This window comes from Sabethes cyaneus, chromosome 2 (genome assembly GCF_943734655.1).
Source record: "Sabethes cyaneus chromosome 2, idSabCyanKW18_F2, whole genome shotgun sequence".
NCBI classification, from domain to species: Eukaryota; Metazoa; Arthropoda; class Insecta; order Diptera; family Culicidae; genus Sabethes; species Sabethes cyaneus.
In genome coordinates this window covers 99,820,930-99,840,164 of record NC_071354.1, presented here as the reverse complement: position 1 = coordinate 99,840,164, position 19,235 = coordinate 99,820,930, and the positions used below count along the sequence as shown (strand labels likewise).

General features: G+C 38.5%; 2 protein-coding genes and 1 long non-coding RNA gene across 5 annotated transcripts; 2 read left to right on the top strand and 1 right to left on the bottom strand.

Annotated features, from left to right (window-relative positions):
- Window positions 1-969: 969 nt before the first annotated feature.
- Window positions 970-3,384, bottom strand: LOC128736967 (ribonucleases P/MRP protein subunit POP1). Its single transcript, XM_053831488.1, has one exon. It carries the CDS (start codon window positions 3,316-3,318, stop codon window positions 970-972), a length of 2,349 nt encoding a protein of 782 aa, XP_053687463.1. The 5' UTR covers window positions 3,319-3,384.
- A 4,770-nt stretch (window positions 3,385-8,154) lies between these two features.
- LOC128738520 (acyl-protein thioesterase 2) lies at window positions 8,155-11,346 on the top strand. 2 transcript variants are annotated; one of them, XR_008412120.1, is made up of 8 exons: window positions 8,155-8,443; window positions 8,535-8,566; window positions 9,696-9,909; window positions 9,967-10,140; window positions 10,215-10,370; window positions 10,430-10,492; window positions 10,557-10,690; window positions 10,757-11,346. XR_008412120.1 is itself a non-coding variant. In XM_053833726.1 (7 exons), the coding sequence occupies exons 1-6, from the start codon at window positions 8,393-8,395 to the stop codon at window positions 10,460-10,462; spliced, it is 660 nt and encodes a 219-aa protein (XP_053689701.1). In that variant the 5' UTR covers window positions 8,155-8,392; the 3' UTR covers window positions 10,463-10,492; window positions 10,557-11,344. The 2 variants fall into 2 exon arrangements, 1 of the variants encoding a protein (XP_053689701.1); XM_053833726.1 differs by having other exon boundaries at window positions 10,557-11,344.
- A 6,297-nt stretch (window positions 11,347-17,643) lies between these two features.
- LOC128733880 (uncharacterized) lies at window positions 17,644-18,953 on the top strand. 2 transcript variants are annotated; one of them, XR_008411956.1, is made up of 5 exons: window positions 17,644-17,747; window positions 17,822-17,977; window positions 18,037-18,099; window positions 18,164-18,297; window positions 18,364-18,953. It is a non-coding gene; the product is annotated as an uncharacterized LOC128733880 (long non-coding RNA). The 2 variants fall into 2 exon arrangements; XR_008411955.1 differs by having other exon boundaries at window positions 18,164-18,951.
- Window positions 18,954-19,235: the final 282 nt, after the last annotated feature.

Sequence of the window (19,235 nt, the reverse complement as noted above, 5' to 3'; positions counted from 1 at the left end):
TTTATCACGAATCCATCTCCAAAACCAATCTCGAATCTGCTACGAGGCCTACCGCGAGCAAGAGCATGAAGAATTTAACCTCTGGGTTTGGCTGAAATCGGCCTTCCCTGAAGCTTATTCATCATGGAGTCAGGCACATGCATCGCGTTTCGTCACCACCTGGTCGCACAGCCCATGAGGCCGGATTCTAAGGCCCTATTCTCACAGTCACCTCACCTCACCTTACTTCTCTCACGCGCCCTATTGCCACAGTCACCTCACCTCACCTAACGGCTCCCCGTTTGATTTGTACAGTCACCCAGGTGAGCAGGGTCACCTAGGTGACTGTGAGAATCGCAAATTGTCACCTCGCCTGAAAAATTTAGGTGAGGTGACTGTGAGAAGAGTGCCCCACGTTACCTTTAAACTGCGAAAAATATATACCGAGCAGAACTGTTTGCAAATAATACGCTGCCAAAAGCTAGCATCCACGGCCACTGGGAGTGCCGCTATCGCCAAAATGAAGTGCCAAATTTCTAAATGATCCCATCTTTACTACCGAACCGATTTAGCAAATAAGCCATTCAACATGTCCCGCATTCATCAAAAAAAAAAAAAATCTGGTCACTTTACACTAGCTCATATATTTTAGGTATGCGTATCAGTAGAATCAGAAGGCATATTGACATTTTTATACAAATAAAATGAACCAATCTTATCGAAAAGAATATACACCGAAGTTTGAAGTTCTCAATAACGTTATAACAGAAACAGACGGAACGAAGCGCATAAAAAGATAGTAGCGGCTGGAAAGATTAATGAGTAGCAACAATTTATTTTCGAACAATTCCAGACTAGACTGTTATTCGGGTCGAAATATTCGACCGACCGCACTTTTGATGCAACTCTATTTAAAATTACAGAATTTCGGAAAAAATACATTCACAATTCAATAAAGAAAAACGAATTTTATTCACTTTATCTAAAATATTATAATTCTAATCTAACCTTCAAAGTTGCAAATCGGTAGCATCTGGTTTTAGTGCCACGAATGAGCACCTTAAACGAACCCTTCGTGCAAACTTTGAACAATTTCTCGAGTCCTCGAGAGCCTATATAACCAACGGCAGTTACCTTTCCTTCAGTTAAACTGAAACTAGACTGGGTGACATAGCCTATGCACTCGCGACTGCACTGGTTTCGGATTGAGGCTGGAACGGACGGTAACCAAAGTTCTTTCATTTTGGCGAGTTGTTGCTGGATGAGGTTGCGGTTCTGAGGTTTTGCTATTCGAACTAAGGTTCCTGGTTGTTTCCTTTGGCGGATTTTTTTCTCGCGTATCCTGCGATTTCGTAGTCGCTTTAGCTGGCGTAGGTGTATTTTGCGAAGCTGTTGTCGTTCTTTTTGAACGGGATCTTTCCGAAGAGGTTCTACAAAAACAGGACTATTGTCGTTGACTTGTTTTTGGTTCTTATTTTGCCTGAAGTCTTGTCTGTGGGGCAAGCAAATAAGCGCATTGTCGCCAGGATTACCACGTGCTTTGACGGTTAAAAACACGGGTACCAAACAATTAGATGGCAAATTTGCTGATTTGATATTGTATTTTCTACTCAGAGAAAGCTGAATTTTATTCAGACTCTCCTGATCGCGCAAAATATAAAAATTAACATTTTTAGTAGTAGTCCATTCCGATATCAGCTGGGACCAGTGGCACTGAAAGGGAGAAGCAATAGCTAGCTTTTTGTAATTCACCCGACAATTATGTGGGCGAGAAAAATACTTATCTAATTTTTTATTATATTCCAAATCGGCCTCGCTCCGTCCTAGAACTGTATCTGGTACCCTGCTGGTATCTGTTCCAGTTTCTAACGCTTGCATATCAAATTCTTTCAAACCAGCAGGTTTTGCACCCCAAAGAATCAACGTTTGCCATATAGCGAGACCATAACCAGCTGGAGCTATGAGGTCCCAACCTGCTCCGTAGCCAAGCCGTTTGAACTCACCATCTTGTGAACCAGGATTTTGCAATAACAATATGGGAATCGGTTGGATATTTTCTTCAAAGGCACATCGCTCGCCAGGAACTAAACAATGACGCTCTCTAAGTTGATTCAGTTCGTGCATTGTTTGCATTTCTTCGGCTATTTTGTCTCGAATCTCCATATCCCATAAAGGCGAACACGCAGTTTGCACGGTACAGTAAGGATGCGAAAATTGGGATGCCACAGATGTAGATGGAAGCGCCTTTGTTCGTTTGTTGGGTCGATTTAGGCGAGGATCTTCGACTATTAAACCGATAACAGTACCCGGACTTAACTCACCACTAGAAGTTATATTTTTAACTTTATCCCAATAGGCAAAGTGTTTAGAAATAATTTCTTTATTATTGGAACATTGCACCCAATCAGAAAACCAGGTGCTAGATTTAGTAGAATCTGATATTTGACATACTTTAAGCGCATTGCTTAACGTGACATGAGAAAGCGGGCCTGTCAGTCGGAAACAATTAAGCGTGTCTTTTAACTCTAAGACAACAACTCCAAGTGAACTATTCTCGTATTTTGGGATTCTTATAATCCTTTTATTGGTTACATTATCCACATTAGACTCATTTCCATGTACATCCATGGTTTGCGAACTTTTAAGATCAAACGCATCAATTAGGCTTTCCACTAGCCTGCGGTAATTAATAGGATGAGAAAATATCCATAGTGTCCTTTTATCTTCACTCTCGTTGGCTTTCCATACGAATCTCACTTTACCCATGCACTGGAAAGGATATTGATTCCTTTCATAGAACCAAACATAACCCGATCTTTTACCGGCAAGGAATGCTTTTGCAGCTATCGTCAGTCCTATTTTCTCGCTGCAGAATTGTTTTAATCTATCCTTTAGCAGCGATTCTTCGCCCTGAATTTCGACGCAACCATAGTAAGAAATGTCCTGCAGTAAACAATGGTTGGAAGTTGCCCTATAGCAAGCCCGGTAGTTTTTCGCGGTTGCCGTGTACGGTATTTTGTAACCCCATTTAGATAACATATGAAAACGTTTGGCGTGCCAAATGTGTGTCTCTAGCCAAACGTTTGTCCTTTTGCGACGCTCATACTCTTTCGACAGAACATTCGCCTTTCTCCGGTATTTCCGCGATGGTCGTTTCTTTTTCTCCGGTAAACCACTTTTATTGAATTGAGCTAAGTGAATAGCGCGGAATTTTCGAGGTAGTCGTTTTGGGTTGTAGGTCATGGCACGACGCCGCATGTGCAGTGGCAGTGATTGGTGCATTAACTTGGTTTGTTTTTCACAGTTGGCCAAGGTCCGCAGCATGGTTTTCATTTCCATTAACCGTTCCTCATTGAATTTGTTCGAATCAACTTCATTTGGAAGCTGAATTGGGCCGGTAAGGGCTGCATCATTACACGGAGAATCGAAGGCCATCGCTGAAATAAGCACCCAAATTTTGAGATCAGTTTAATTTTGTCTATTTTTAAATTATTACTTACCTATGTTTACGAATTTAGAACGTGCGTCGCGCGTGTTGTATTTATTCAAAACATTCAAAATAAAAAATGTTCGAGCAAAACCAGGAATGCCAGATTTATGAAAAGAGATTTGCAACTGCCCGAAAACCGAGCAACACTACTCGAATTTCGAATAAAATTTGACTAGGAGCAGTTCAAATATTACGTAACACCATTTTAACGATCCACCACCGCCTAGGGGTTTCCAGTAAGGCGTATAAGTGCGTAGTAATCAGAGATTACTTTTGTAATCATTTACGAATTAATTAGGTAATCAATGGTAATCAGTAGAGTAATCAATGATAATCTTAAGTAATCATTGGTAATCATGATTAATTTATAGTAATCACAAGAGATTGATTACTGGTAATCAGAGGTAATCAGTAAAGTAATCAAAAGTAACTTTTTTCGAAGTTGCGTAGTAATCATTGCTGTTGGAAACCCCTTCCCCACCCCCTTGTAACAATTCTAGATAGAATTAACAAAAGGGCGAATGTCGCAAATGTAAACAAAACGGGTGAGAGTTATTTTTTGCTGGGCCAGCATAGGAAAATCAACCCTCACTCGGTTTGTTTACGCTTACGCTTACGCTAAACAAACAAACACACTTAATCGGTTCGGTAAAATTTTACCGAAATCTAAACAGCAGAACGTTCGGTAAATTTTTTTATTGCGCCAAACATTATTAATGATCTGTAAACGTCGATTGGCACCATCGAAATTTTTACCGAACGTTCAGCTGTTTAGATTTCGGGAAAATTTTACCGAATTCGGTGCTTTTTGTTAAGTGTGTAATTTTTAAGTGTGTAAACTTTTGTTAAGTGTGTAAACTAAGGTGCAGAGTCGAACCAAGCTGTAATCTGAGATTACAACCGGATTCGAACCCGAATCTCAGATTACAGCTTGGTTCGACTCATGCACCTTTCAGTATTGGACAAAAGGTAGGAGTCAAAATGACTACTTGTCAAGCATAGCTACCAATAACCCCCCCCCCCCTCCTTCCTTGCCGCTCTTCCCCACCTTCACCAAAAATTTTCATTTCTTTCCCTACCGTCCCTTCATCAATTGTAGAACCATCGTTTCAAAAAATATTAATATATATGTATGACCGCATTTCAAGGTCAAGACTAAAAACTTGAGATTAGTCTATAATCTATATGGCAGTTCACACAAAAATATAATTTGTAAGTCATATACCTTTTATGGGCTGCCTCATAATAAATAAGGGATTTTCTTTTGTTGTTTATGTTTAAATATATAAATATAATGTTTTATGTAACATGAAAAGTATGTGTTCAGGTCCTATAATTGTTAGGTTTAAAATTTTATAAGTGTAGACAGACATACAACTGTACATACTTAAAAATTATCGCTGGACTCCAGCAAAATTTTGCTGGATTTGGCCGGGCTGTAAGATTAGCAATCCATCCAGCAAAAACATAATCGCTAGTTTTACCAGCAAAACAAAATGTCAAAACTTTACTGTATTTTCAGCAAACCGGATTGATATTTAATAAGCGATCAGAAAACCTTTTTTTTTGCTTTCTTTATTTGACATATTGTTGCGGTAGAAACCGCAGGGCAGGCAACGCTGTCACTGTCACAAAGTGATGCGCGCGGGCAGTCCTATTTGATTTGCAACCTTTGCAACAAGCCAGCGGTGATTGCTGAAAGCCGACGGAAGTGAAAAAAGTAAACGAAAAGAACTACTAAATACAGGGTAAGTCGCTTAGAACATTGTTGCAGGCTCTATTTAGGGAACAGCTAACCTCATTGATTACAATTGCGGTACATTCATTTCACAGTTCATGGCACACACTGGCCCACCTTTTTGACATTTAAATTTTGAAATGTTTGAAATTGGCAGCCTGATACTGATCACTCCTGGCAGCCTGGGATACTGATCACTCGGTAAACGCAAATGATATCGAATTGTCAAAATATACTGAGAACTTCGGCAAAATATGCTGACTCATTCGGCAGGTTTTCAACGAGATCTGGCAAACTTTAGCTACGCGTTCGGTGCTTTTTTGACGAGATCTGGTAAAACATGCCGACACACTCGGTAGCTTTTTACCGAGATCCGTTGTATTTTTAAATTAAGTTTGCCGATTTTGTCAGTTAATTTTGCTGAATGATCAGTATTATTTACTGCCGATATTCGGAAAAAACTAAAACCACTTGTTCGAAAATAGCAAAAATTATTATTATAAAACAGGGAAAAGCAAAACTTTGAACAAAATAATAAATAAACAGTATGATTAACCGAATAGTAAATACCGAATGCAATGGACTGAACTCGACATTCAAAATCGTGTGACCGACGCTTTCTTTTCTGACCTACGACGAACACATCTAGTGCTTCTTCTATCATTTCGACCTCGAGCTCCGTAACATCGTGCACAAAATGTTGGGGCTGCCAACCTCTCGAACCATTTTACTTTGCATCATCCAATAAAATATCATAAAACTCCTACCAAATAGATTCCACAGCATCGCTTCGGAAATCATTTCCTCGAGTAGATGGTACACGCAACTGTTATACACTTCAACGCATGTAATAATAACGGAATAATTATTATCGCTTAGCCGCTAACCTCGGACGGTGCGACCGATGTCTTCGACGCCAGCTCCGGATCGGTGTCCTGTCGCTTCATTCGATTCATTCGCGAGTGCAGCTCGGCCTGCCGCATGGCATCCGTTTCCGACAGGATGACAAACCCGTTTAACCGGACCGGCTTGAAAACGAACTTTTTCGTCCGATTATCCGAGATGGTACGAAACAGGGTATCGAAACAGCGCGGCATTATGCCGCGGTACTGAATATCCCCGGTCATGGTATACGTTTTCCCATTGCCTGTTACTCCATAGGTGAAGAGCAGCCCATTCTTCATACGGATCAGCGCTTCAATCAACGGTTGAGCCACCGTCGAGTACAGTTCGTGCTGCGTTGCGCCCGATTCGAATGCGTACCGAAACAGGTACATATTAGGGTGGGTGTGAAATCTTATAGTTGATCACAATTTCGGGCGGTATTAAGACAACCATATTGTGAGCGGCCTCCCGCAGACAGGAAAGATCAGATTCGCACGGTAATGGAAATGGATCAGATTCACACGGTGCTGGTTTTCAAATATTCTGAAAAAAGTCTATTATAATAAGTACAAAAAACTTAATAAATATACTTCCAAATTTCTTACGCACCTTTACACGACGAAAACGAAATCGCTAGCGAAATGCCAAACAAAAATATTGAAATGCGCTGACTGACGAAGTGACGAACGAGAAAAACGTTTGACATTTCTCGCTGTCATGTTGCCGCCAAAAAAACTGGCGCAACAAAAAAATATTCCATGCATTTGCCGATTTATGGCAAAGCAAGTTGCTGTTTTACCGAGAAATGGTATTTGTTATTGCTGATTCCGGAAAAATAAAGAAAACCGGAATATTCGTCACATTTTATTAACGATTATCGGCATTTCGAAAATAATTACTGAAGTACGTGAAACCAAATTGCCGAGATGATGTAAAATGTTATTTTTTAACGAGATATCGTTAAAAATAATTTTTACCGTTGAATTCGGCATAAAATTTTACCGAGAGCAAAAATCAAAATTAAGTGTGCACCCCAGCGGCACAGTAAAGTACAGACTGAACAAAATTTCTATGAATGAGCTGAACGGAATGTTCTCAGTGCCTTACCCTTGATCAAAACCCGTTCCATCAGCGATGCGAGCGCCACGTAGCGGGAGCATTACTACATACATTCAATATGGCGGCTTTGGGTTTTACACAACCCGCGAGATTAAGACGAATGTCTGTTCTCTGTGCTTTCAAACTGAATATGGGTCATCACTCTAGCATCACAACTATACTGACATCATTGTATGACACCGTACATCAATATCACACGCATACATTCTTTCAGATGTTTGCGATCACTAACACTTATAAGCAGTAGTAACTCCCTTAGGATAAGAGATGGCGTTAGTAGTATCATCCTTTGCTGTGTATATTCGAACCTCCTTCTATGCCCAGTCTTGAGTTCTGATGGAGTCTTCGGGTACAACGCTGGTACAATTGTCGACCAACATTTGAAAAGGGCGGATAAGCCAATTGTCGACAATTCTAGATAGAATTAACAAAGGGCGTATGTCGCAAATGTAAACAAAACGGGTGAGAGTTATTTTTTGCTGGACCAGCGTATACGAAAATCAACCCTGACTCGATTTGTTTACGCTTGCGACATTCGCCCTTTTGTTAGTTCTAACTTCAATTGTATGTCTGTTTCTGGCACCCCGCTGTCACAAATGTCATTCCCATACATTTTTCGTGTAGCCAACATCTCATCTAGCCCACAACAAACTTTGCCTCGGACAAAATGTATTTGTGAGTAGCCCGCTCTAACTTCAGCCTCGGATGAATCAGTATTGGTAAGCTCCCGAACAAAGTTGCTTTTTTGCTTTTTTTCTTTTTGTGTCGGACGTGTAGGAAGCGTAAAAAGATGTTAGCTACTTCTTTACCCTTCAGTTTCATACGCCTGGTTTCTGGTATCACGCATTTATCTACCCCTCGATTCGGGCTGCTGCTGACAGTTGGTGGTCATCATTCATGAGTTTTGTCATTGTCTGTCAGATTGCCAGTGAGCTTCAGCAGCTTAATGGGCTTAACGCAGTGAGAAAAAAATTATAGATTGATTCGCTTTGCACTTTGCAGTGTGCGGATTAAAAGTAAGCAAATAGCAAAGAAAACTGTCGAGAAACTTGATTACTGTTTTACTGTGCGACGTGGTTTAGCTTACGGTAACTTGAAGTTAGTAAACCATTGATTATTATTCCTACAAGAAAAGCAGAATACCGTTACAAAGTAGTGATTAGGCTTGTGAAAAACATACAATGGCAGCAGCTCCTGTGATTATCCAATCCGCCGCAAAGCATACATCTACGGTAAATTGTTTGAATTAAGTGTAACAAACTCCTAACCGTTCAACGCACCTATTCGATCTCTAATAAAGTACTTTTTTTTATCTTTAAATAGCTAATTTTTCTCCACGGGTTGGGTGATACCGGGTGAGTGTTGATTCCCTATTTACAACCCTTTTTTGTTATCGCTTCCGCTTGGTGAAAATCGGGGTTTATATTGTAACCACTGCAACGCGGAAGTCTAAGTCTACATGTGTATATCATGGAATTACATAATTTTATGTAGTGTTAGTTGATCTGCTTGGACTTTCTCCGGACGAGGAAAAGTCGAAACCAAAGAGGTGAAAAAAATGATTGAACTGTACGGTGACCTTAAAAATCAATAATTTTTTTTCATTAGCACCGTATAAAAGTTTAACTAAATAGATTTATAACGTCATTTTATCTACCGTCTTTGCAAATCCCTATTTTAAAAGAATCATGTGTTAGTTTGGAAGATTTAGTTGGAAAAAGTATCACTTGTAAATATTAAGGTCATTTTTGCAAGCATTAACCTTGACCATGAAAAACAAGCATGGCTAGTTTTTTTTTTGCTTTGTTAGATTGTTCTTTTGTAAATGTCACTGTGCATTAAAAAGCAAAATAAATTTTAATGGCATGCCGCGCATTTTAAATTCTAAGATTCGACAATTTTTTAATTTATTCAAAGTGTATGTAGGTACTAATAACGGGCACTTATATCACAATCGCGGTATAATATTGTTTACTAATAATGCCGGCCGAGCACGTATTAGAATATTCATACACAATTTAACCTTATCGGTCCTCCGGTAGCACTACTGAACCACAACATTGTTTGAACAGTGTTTATGTAAATTCAACTAACGAATGCTTTTGGTAATTTGGTTAATTTTTTATTCATAAATTTATTGTGCTTCTTTTCCATGTTGGATATTTATCGTCTGTACAGGATTATAGTCAGTTCGCATAAGCTGACAAAAAATGTAGTGCCGCAATCGATTTTTTAACACGATGTGGCTATAACGAAATGCGAAAGTGAAATTTTCTTTTCTCATTTCGACATATTTTTTCTATTGTGAATTGCGCCCACCTAGTTGGCGAACATTACAATGCAATAATTGACAACATGCATTCTCAGAATTTAATAAAACCGCGGTTATAATCATACAGAACAATTGAATTACTATCCTTATCAATTCTAGTATTAAAAATTGCATTTTGACTTAATGTTTTCTTTTAAATGTTTACCGAACAGCCATGGCTGGGCTACGACAATGGGCATGATTCGCACACCGGATATGAAGGTCATCTGCCCAACGGCACCAACCATGCCAGTAACACTTAACGCCGGATTTCGTATGCCGTCCTGGTTTGATTTAAAAACCCTAGACATCGGTGGTCCCGAGGACGAAGAAGGCATCAAAAAGGCTGCCAAAAATGTGCATGAAATGATCCAGGGAGAGATTCGAGTAGGAAATTACTATCTAAAATGTGTATTTTTATCGTTTAAACATTTGTTCTTACAGGCCGGTATTTCAGCCAACCGGATCTTGCTGGGGGGATTTTCTCAGGGTGGAGCTCTGGCCCTCTACGCTGCACTCACATTTACGGAACCCTTAGCAGGAGTAATGGCATTGTCATGCTGGTTGCCGTTGCATAAAAATTTTCCTGGAATTTTAAAGTGTCCAGATTCGGTCCCCGTAAGTATTGTTATTGCCTAACACATTGATGTTGTATGCTTATATCCAATGGCCAATCGATTGTTCAAATTCAGATACTCCAATGTCACGGTGATTGTGATCCAGTTGTTCCATACAAATTCGGTCAATTATCGTCCAGTGTGTTAAAAACGTTTATGAAGCATTCACAGTTCCAGTCCTATAGAGGGTTGTCACATTCCTCATCTGACGCTGAAGTAGAAGATATGAAGGTAACTAAAGATAATACACGATTTGTCCGTCCGTTGCTAATATTTATATTTTCTTTCAGAAATTTATCGAAAAGCACGTTCCTCGTCAGTGAATAAGCTACCAGCTAACATTCGAAACAAGTGTATAAAGCATATAAAACATGAAAACCATTCGGAACCAACCTATTTTTCTTATTATTTTTGCAGCATCCAGTCTGAACGAAACCAACAACTGTAACCATCTTTGCAATTTTGGAGCATCTCTAATATAATATGTTAATCGGCTTGAGTTCATCAGAGTGACAGTTTTTCATACATATTAATCACTTATTACTAAAACGGTCAGCACATGCAAGCTGTCACTACTACATAATAAAATAGGTTCTGTAATACAAACCTTTTTGCAGACTAAAAAAATCGCAGTGGCTACAAATCACCTATGACAATGATTAAAGCAAAACAATAAGTATTCCAAACGTTTTGAAAACTATCTGTTGAGATTGCACTTCGTATAGTGAGGAGGCTAAAAAAGTAATAATTGCATCCTGTATAACCGAGTCCTCAGTATTTGGAATTAGGGCAAACAAATCAAAGAATAATATTTTAATTTGTATTCGTACTACCTCTAATCAATCGAAAATAGCTAACCAAACAGTTTCAACTGAACTGCTTGCAATTAGATGCCATTACTAAATAGTCAAATTTATTTTGGTAGAAAAAAAAAACAAATAAAACATACAATGAGCAGCAAAAGTTCTTTTGGCTACAGCATGTCAAATGGTTTAAAGTTTTGTTTAACGAGAGAATTTTTAATAAATTGTATCAAAATCTTGATGGCGAACGAATTCAAATCTTAGAAAAAATAATCAATATTAAATCTACTGCTGCGTTGCGACAAAATGCGAAGACCATTGCGGTATTGATGGAGCATGAAATTGTAAAGAGAATGAAATATATATATTTTAGTTTAATTAGATCAACTTCAGGTAAAAAGTTACACATTCGAAATTCATCGAGCATACTCATATAATTACTGTTTACATGTTTACTGTTTCACATAAGCACCTTTCAACACATTTGATTTGGCCTCAACGGTCTTAAATATGCAAATCACGGATTTCACGCGATTTGGATTTGCGCGGAACGTATCCTTTGCGTAAAAAGTGTATTACTTTTCCTTCCCAAGTACTGAACAAAATTACAAGTAGTGATCAAAACGCACCTCACAGAATCGTTACGTAAGTCGTACTAGTATAAACAACTTTGAACAATTTCTTCGTTTGCTCGCATTTTCGAGGATTTTACTACGACGCTCAAAAATAATTTATAGACTACTAATTAATGCTGGATATTTTCTATATATTTCATCCCACCTAGTTGACACACTGCCAGCTTTCTGCAATTGGTCATAAATTTCTTTAACTGGTCGTACATTCATGACTACTTCCGGCAGGTGTTTCGGTTTTTACTCGGGATGATTCTTTACCAGACGTGTTTTGAACAGATGATTTGTAAGAAAGCACGGTTACACATCGGACATACGTAGTTTTTCTCCTGCTTGTGTACGGCACGTTGATGAAGTCGTAACGATCGCACTATTTTGTAGGACTTATTACACAAATCCCCGGCACTAGTCTGAGTCTCGGCACTATAAGATGGCAGCCCCATCGCGAGACTCGGTAGTGTTGCCCCAGTACGGCTACACACCTAAATAAACTTAAACTAACAACATTCAAGCATATTCGGAGTGGAATATTCGGCATCGACCTAGGCAACGGAATAAGGACGACGAATGGAGACTCGGAACTTGGAACTGCAGATCGCTAAATTTCGCAGGTTGCGAGCGGGTGCTGATTGAACAGCTGGAACCCCGCAAACTTGGCATCGTAGCTCTGCAGGAAATCTGTTGCAAAGGAGAGAAGGTATGGAAGATCCGTGGCGGAAAGGCCCAGTTTTACCAGAGCGGTGGCGCTAACAACGAACTTGGAACGGGCTTTGTAGGGCTGGGCAGAATGCAGGATCGCGTGATTGATTGGAAGGCGATCAACGAGAGAATGTGTGTATTGAGGATAAAGGGCCGTTTCTTCAATTATAGCATCATTAACGTGCACTGCCCGCACGAAGGTAGACCCGACGATGAGAAAGAAGCCTTCTTCCGAGGAGTTAGGTGCTTCAAACCTCGAAGACGGTTGAAGCAGAATACGCTCGGCCATCGGAGGCCGCTACCGCGGCACTAGGTATTGAGCCTCGGAGTACACAAAATGATTGGTTTGATGGGGAATGCCAACAAGCGGTGGAGGAGAAAAAAATGCTTGGAAAAATTATCTAAGTATTGCCACTAGAGAGAACCTGGCCAAGTACCGACGGGCTAGGAACAAGTTGACCACGATCCTGAGGAGAAAAAAGCGCCAAAAGGAGGACAGAGATCGTGAAGAATTGGAGCAACTATTCCGAGCTAATGACACGCGCAAGTTTTATGAGAAGGTGAACCAAACTCGGAAGGGCTACACACCGAAACCTGACATGTGTAGGGACGAGGGAGGGAATCTAAAAGTCTTGGCATATCACTGAGGTGCAACACCAATATGTAAGTGTATTTCTTACACTGCGGAGATCGATACAGTCGCACCGGCGCGCAAAAAACAAACGCTTGCTTAAAGGGATTAGCAAACAAAGTGTACAGCTGTGTATGCGTGAAACAACAGCGGTGCAATTTAGAATCACACACCCAACAAATACGCCACTCAAGAGCCCGTATGTTTCTCTCACCACAAATCGCACTGGTGTGCACTACTCTGCAGAGCTTTCACTGGCGCTTCGTTTTCGATGCAGCAGAGCATTCACATTCTGTCTCTGCAGAAAAAATTCAGGTTGTCTGTATGGTGTGCAGTCAATTTGACCGCAAAATTCAAATTGCCATATCTCAGTCAAAACTTAGAAAGGTATTTTAATAGACTGTTTGCATAATTTTTGTACCCAGGTGCCACGACCGCGATAACCATTTCTTTATAAACAATTAATTAAGGACGATAAAAAACTTTGCTATTTTGCTAGATTTTTTTCTAATTCAGGGTGTAAATCAAATTGTATCGCCGATAGAAGTATGACGTTATGCTGATTTTTGTAAGTTTAAAGTTTTCTCGCGCGCCTATAAAATACAGTGGAATTTCGATTTTGGCTCGGACCGATTTTGGCAACAAAAGTATTCGTTTTTGGCAACAAGATGCTTCCAAAGATATGCTTAAATATCAATCAATTTGCGCATGCATGTTCAAAATGACCCAAAATGATGACATCAGTAAGTGCATGAAAAAACAATTGTAGTTGTGGAATGTTTTGAAAGGTAATATTCTTATGGACGTAGGACTACGTCTTACCGCAGGGTGTCAAAAACTTGCTTGCGTCGGCTTGATAGCTTTCGTCGGATTTTTTTAGTATAAAATGGTTGCAATCGTAAAAAATCATTTATGTATTAACTAGTTTTGACCCACTTTTATTAAATTTTTCAATAGGTTTGCACTTCCAAAAAGATGCTGAAATATTTATCAGTTTCCGCATACATGTTCGAAAGGACGAAAAATGATGCCCTCAATATATTCTTGAAAATATTTTGTGGTTATAGAGTGTTTCAAATAATATTTTTATTGCCGTAGGACTACGTCTTACTCCAATAGCTCTCGAATAGTTACAATCGTAGAAAAATCGTTGATTATTAATATTTAGTCAATTTCTAACGCATTTATATTCAATTTTTTCATATCAAAAATGGATGTCATCTTTGGCATAGGCATAGGTGACACGCATTTGTTGTCAAATTCTGAATCCCACTGTATTGTCGTACAAAGTTATTGAATATTTACGGAGCCCACCAAAAGGCGGTGGGGAGCACCAGATAGAGAGTTAAAGAAACACGAAGGCTCTGATTTAATCTATCTAATGTAAGAATTTTTATTATGCCACGAATTTCATAAATAAAAATGTAGGATATTGAACTATTATTTTATTTTTATCAAAATCAATATATACGAATAATTGCAATTGCTAATGTTCTCCTATTTTATTGAGTTACCGAAAAATTTTTTAGAAAGTGAGATCTTTGAAATAGTTTCAATTTAAATCTTATAATTAAATAAGAACAACTCACAAATCGTTCAATCTTCTACGCATACTTGATATGATGATATATAGGTACAAGTCGTACAAGAATGACAACAAGCCAGTCGTCGTTTTTTCGAGGAGACTGTTAGAAAGCAATTTTTGGAGCATTGAGATCTCGTAGTCTCAACTCTAAGCCCAATGGAATCGGTATGGTATCTCGATCAATTGAATTATTGTTTGTAGGGTGCTAAAATGATTCAAGTTTGAATAAAAATTTCTGTACTAACTTCTGAACGAAACTTGTCGTCCGAAAGGCATGTAATAATCTATAATAACCAGAAAGCTAAGCCATCTGTAAAAAAAGATTTGGCACTCCTAAAATAATCAATTTTTTTAAATTTAAACAACTATACTTTTAGATAACTATTAATAATAAAAACTTGAGTATTTTTATTCACAGAATTGCTATAAGATCCCATGCACTAATATGCATTTGATTTAATTTTACAGTACTTTCAGTTGCAGTTGGCAGTACTTTCTTTCCAAAATGTCATAAAAGTATTTTTCACATTTAAGGAATAACTTGCACCGATACTTACATAACTGATATTTTTAACAGTTATAACAGTGTATAATGAAATAAATTACAAATTGCATAAACTGTTAGTTAGGACTCGGTCATTCGGGTGAAAAAAAAAATTTAAATGGGTTTTTTGAAATGTGTTTACGTTCAGAACGTGACTAACATTATAAAAAAAAATTTCATCCGAATAATCGAGTCCGTTCTGTAATAATCAAATTAAAGTAATGAAATAAATGATGCAACAATTATTTCTAATTTTTAGAACTATAAATGAGACATTCGTTTATATATTTTTCTCAGCTGAAACATTGGAATGATTTGCTTGTACAGTGGACTCTCGGAAAAGTTAACTCTCTAAAAAGTTAATTGTTCAGAAAAGTTAAGCGAATATTAACTCGCATGCAACACTCTAAAAAGTTAATTTTTGGCTTAACTTTTCTGAGAGTTTGAATTTATTGGTTGTCTAAAGCGTTTATTCATACAGGAATGTTACGGGCACATAAAACCTAATAAACAATAAAACCTACGATAAAACTGAACCTTGTCGTGGTGTAGGGCTTTTTAACTAATCAGTAAATGAACAGCGGTCACGTTTACTTCTGAATGTGGGTATATATCAAAATACTTTTGTGATTTCAAGTGGGACTCGGGGTAAAAATTTACCAAATGTGATTGTTGCGTTGTTCAGAAAGTGCTTTTATTCCGTTTAAGAATAAGGCCAGTATGGGGATCTCTGACAATAGATGAAGTTTTCTGGGATTCATCCTTATTTATCACAACTGTCACAAATATCTCCGAAAAATGTCGGATTGATTGAGTTGGTCGGGGGCTTAGGGTTAGTAAGGGGATGTAAGCGGGATACCAGATCCGATTGGATGCCGAAGGACCACTCTGTAATGATTACGGGTAATAGCACTTCTTAGGTAGCAGATGGGAAAATTAGGTCAATTCGTGTCGCGTGTTCGAGTTTCGGCTAGGCGGTGCTGCTAGATAGAGTAGGATTTTTGCACTGGCCCCGTGGCTGTTCTGAGCTCTGATGGCCGCCCGCGGGCTCGATGGGAAGGGGTCGAGTCTTAAAGAGACGTTTAAGCCCAGAGCTTTACAGCACTTTGGTCTCGAGGGTTGGAAGGCGGGCGAGTCTCTATATTTTGAAGCTTCTGTCGACTACCGCGAACGTCCAGCTTGTGCTGCGCTCAATTTACTTTGTATCGTGGGAATGCACTGTGAATACTAAGGGGATGAAAGATTAAATTTGCCCTGATAAGTTGATAACCACTAATGCTCCGAAATTTGTCTTACCTATTGGTTCATTTGTGGTTGTTTGTGTTGGAAAACTGAAAGCGGGCGCGCGGTTGAAGACCGGTGTCAGGCGGGGCTGACGAATTCTCCACTTCTTCACTATACCACATATTGCAACTCGAGTGGTACAAAAAGTCCAAAGCACATTTACAAATTCGATCTATTATTTTTCTTCTCATCATCATCGTCATCATTATCATTATATTTAAAATATGACATTCCGGCCTTTGGCAGAGAGATCTTAGAGTCAGTTCGTGGAGTCCGCGCAGGGCCGAAAAGCCTCCGCCTGCGGGTATAGGCGTGACGGCTATGCTTGGGGCTCTACCTGTGTTTTAGTGGGCGCCAGTGCCTGTCTCGTCAGGTAGAATTGATGTTTGAGGTCTCCCTGACACTTTGTTGACAACACAAAAGGGCCCAGCGCAGAGTTTTATACGCTATTAAGCGACCAGTTGGATAACCCGAAAAAAAGGAAAAAAAAGGAATGTTACGGGCACATAGTTACTTCGGGACTTTTGATAACATATTGGAAAAGCGCAAACTCAAATTGTATTTTAAATGCAAAATAAATTAACAGCAGGGAACAAACAATAAGCGCGAACATTGTCAAAACGTTGTCGTAGACTACAAAAAATCAAAAGTAAACTAGTATAACCGACTATTTTAAATTTACTGAAAGGAACTAAGTATTATTTCATAATATCTTGCTCTCTTTACATTACAACTTTCAAATACTTAAAAATGTGTATCCGAGAATATACTTTTCGCTTTTGTATTTATCATTTTCAAAGACTCTTAGGACTACTCAGAAAAGTTAATATTTCGGAAATCGACCGGAAATATTTAATCGACCCATTCCCCAATCGATTGACTTTTCTGAGAGTCCACTGTATAACCTTTATGCATGCATTGTTAAATTTGATGTGTAGGCTATTCATTTTATAAATCCATAGTTTGTTTCAAATTTGGCTTCTGCGTATTTAAAATTGTCAAATGTTGCTACAAAACACGACTGATTTATTAAATGCATCAATAAGGTATACCATTCAACAACGCTTAGAGGACTATCAAATTGCAGTTTTTGCTTGCTTGCTTATTTCGCAGAAGTACTCACTGCGGTGCGATCACAGCAGAGTTATTCTCCCTCGTTATTCCGCACACTGGTGATTCAAAGCAAGGGTGTGTGTTGAAAGTAGGCAATCCAAACTTCAGTGCACATGCGGGACGTTAGAAAGTGGTGTATACGCCATCGCACGCTCTGCTGTCGCTAGGAATGGAAGTGTGTGGTGATTTTTGCGCGCGCCTCTTGCATACACTGAGGGGAATGCCAAGACTGCTTAGCAGGAGTAATGGCATTGTCATGCTGGTTGCCGTTGCATAAAAATTTTCCTGGAATTTTAAAGTGTCCAGATTCGGTCCCCGTAAGTATTGTTATTGCCTAACACATTGATGTTGTATGCTTATATCCAATGGCCAATCGATTGTTCAAATTCAGATACTCCAATGTCACGGTGATTGTGATCCAGTTGTTCCATACAAATTCGGTCAATTATCGTCCAGTGTGTTAAAAACGTTTATGAAGCATTCACAGTTCCAGTCCTATAGAGGGTTGTCACATTCCTCATCTGACGCTGAAGTAGAAGATATGAAGGTAACTAAAGATAATACACGATTTGTCCGTCCGTTGCTAATATTTATATTTTCTTTTAGAAATTTATCGAAAAGCACGTTCCTCGTCAGTGAATAAGCTACCAGCTAACATTCGAAACAAGTGTATAAAGCATATAAAACATGAAAACCATTCGGAACCAACCTATTTTTCTTATTATTTTTGCAGCATCCAGTCTGAACGAAACCAACAACTGTAACCATCTTTGCAATTTTGGAGCATCTCTAATATAATATGTTAATCGGCTTGAGTTCATCAGAGTGACAGTTTTTCATACATATTAATCACTTATTACTAAAACGGTCAGCACATGCAAGCTGTCACTACTACATAATAAAATAGGTTCTGTAATACAAACCTTTTTGCAGACTAAAAAAATCGCAGTGGCTACAAATCACCTATGACAATGATTAAAGCAAAACAATAAGTATTCCAAACGTTTTGAAAACTATCTGTTGAGATTGCACTTCGTATAGTGAGGAGGCTAAAAAAGTAATAATTGCATCCTGTATAACCGAGTCCTCAGTATTTGGAATTAGGGCAAACAAATCAAAGAATAATATTTTAATTTGTATTCGTACTACCTCTAATCAATCGAAAATAGCTAACCAAACAGTTTCAACTGAACTGCTTGCAATTAGATGCCATTACTAAATAGTCAAATTTATTTTGGTAGAAAAAAAAAACAAATAAAACATACAATGAGCAGCAAAAGTTCTTTTGGCTACAGCATGTCAAATGGTTTAAAGTTTTGTTTAACGAGAGAATTTTTAATAAATTGTATCAAAATCTTGATGGCGAACGAATTCAAATCTTAGAAAAAATAATCAATATTAAATCTACTGCTGCGTTGCGACAAAATGCGAAGACCATTGCGGTATTGATGGAGCATGAAATTGTAAAGAGAATGAAATATATATATTTTAGTTTAATTAGATCAACTTCAGGTAAAAAGTTACACATTCGAAATTCATCGAGCATACTCATATAATTACTGTTTACATGTTTACTGTTTCACATAAGCACCTTTCAACACATTTGATTTGGCCTCAACGGTCTTAAATATGCAAATCACGGATTTCACGCGATTTGGATTTGCGCGGAACGTATCCTTTGCGTAAAAAGTGTATTACTTTTCCTTCCCAAGTACTGAACAAAATTACAAGTAGTAATCAAAACGCACCTCACAGAATCGTTACGTAAGTCGTACTAGTATAAACAACTTTGAACAATTTCTTCG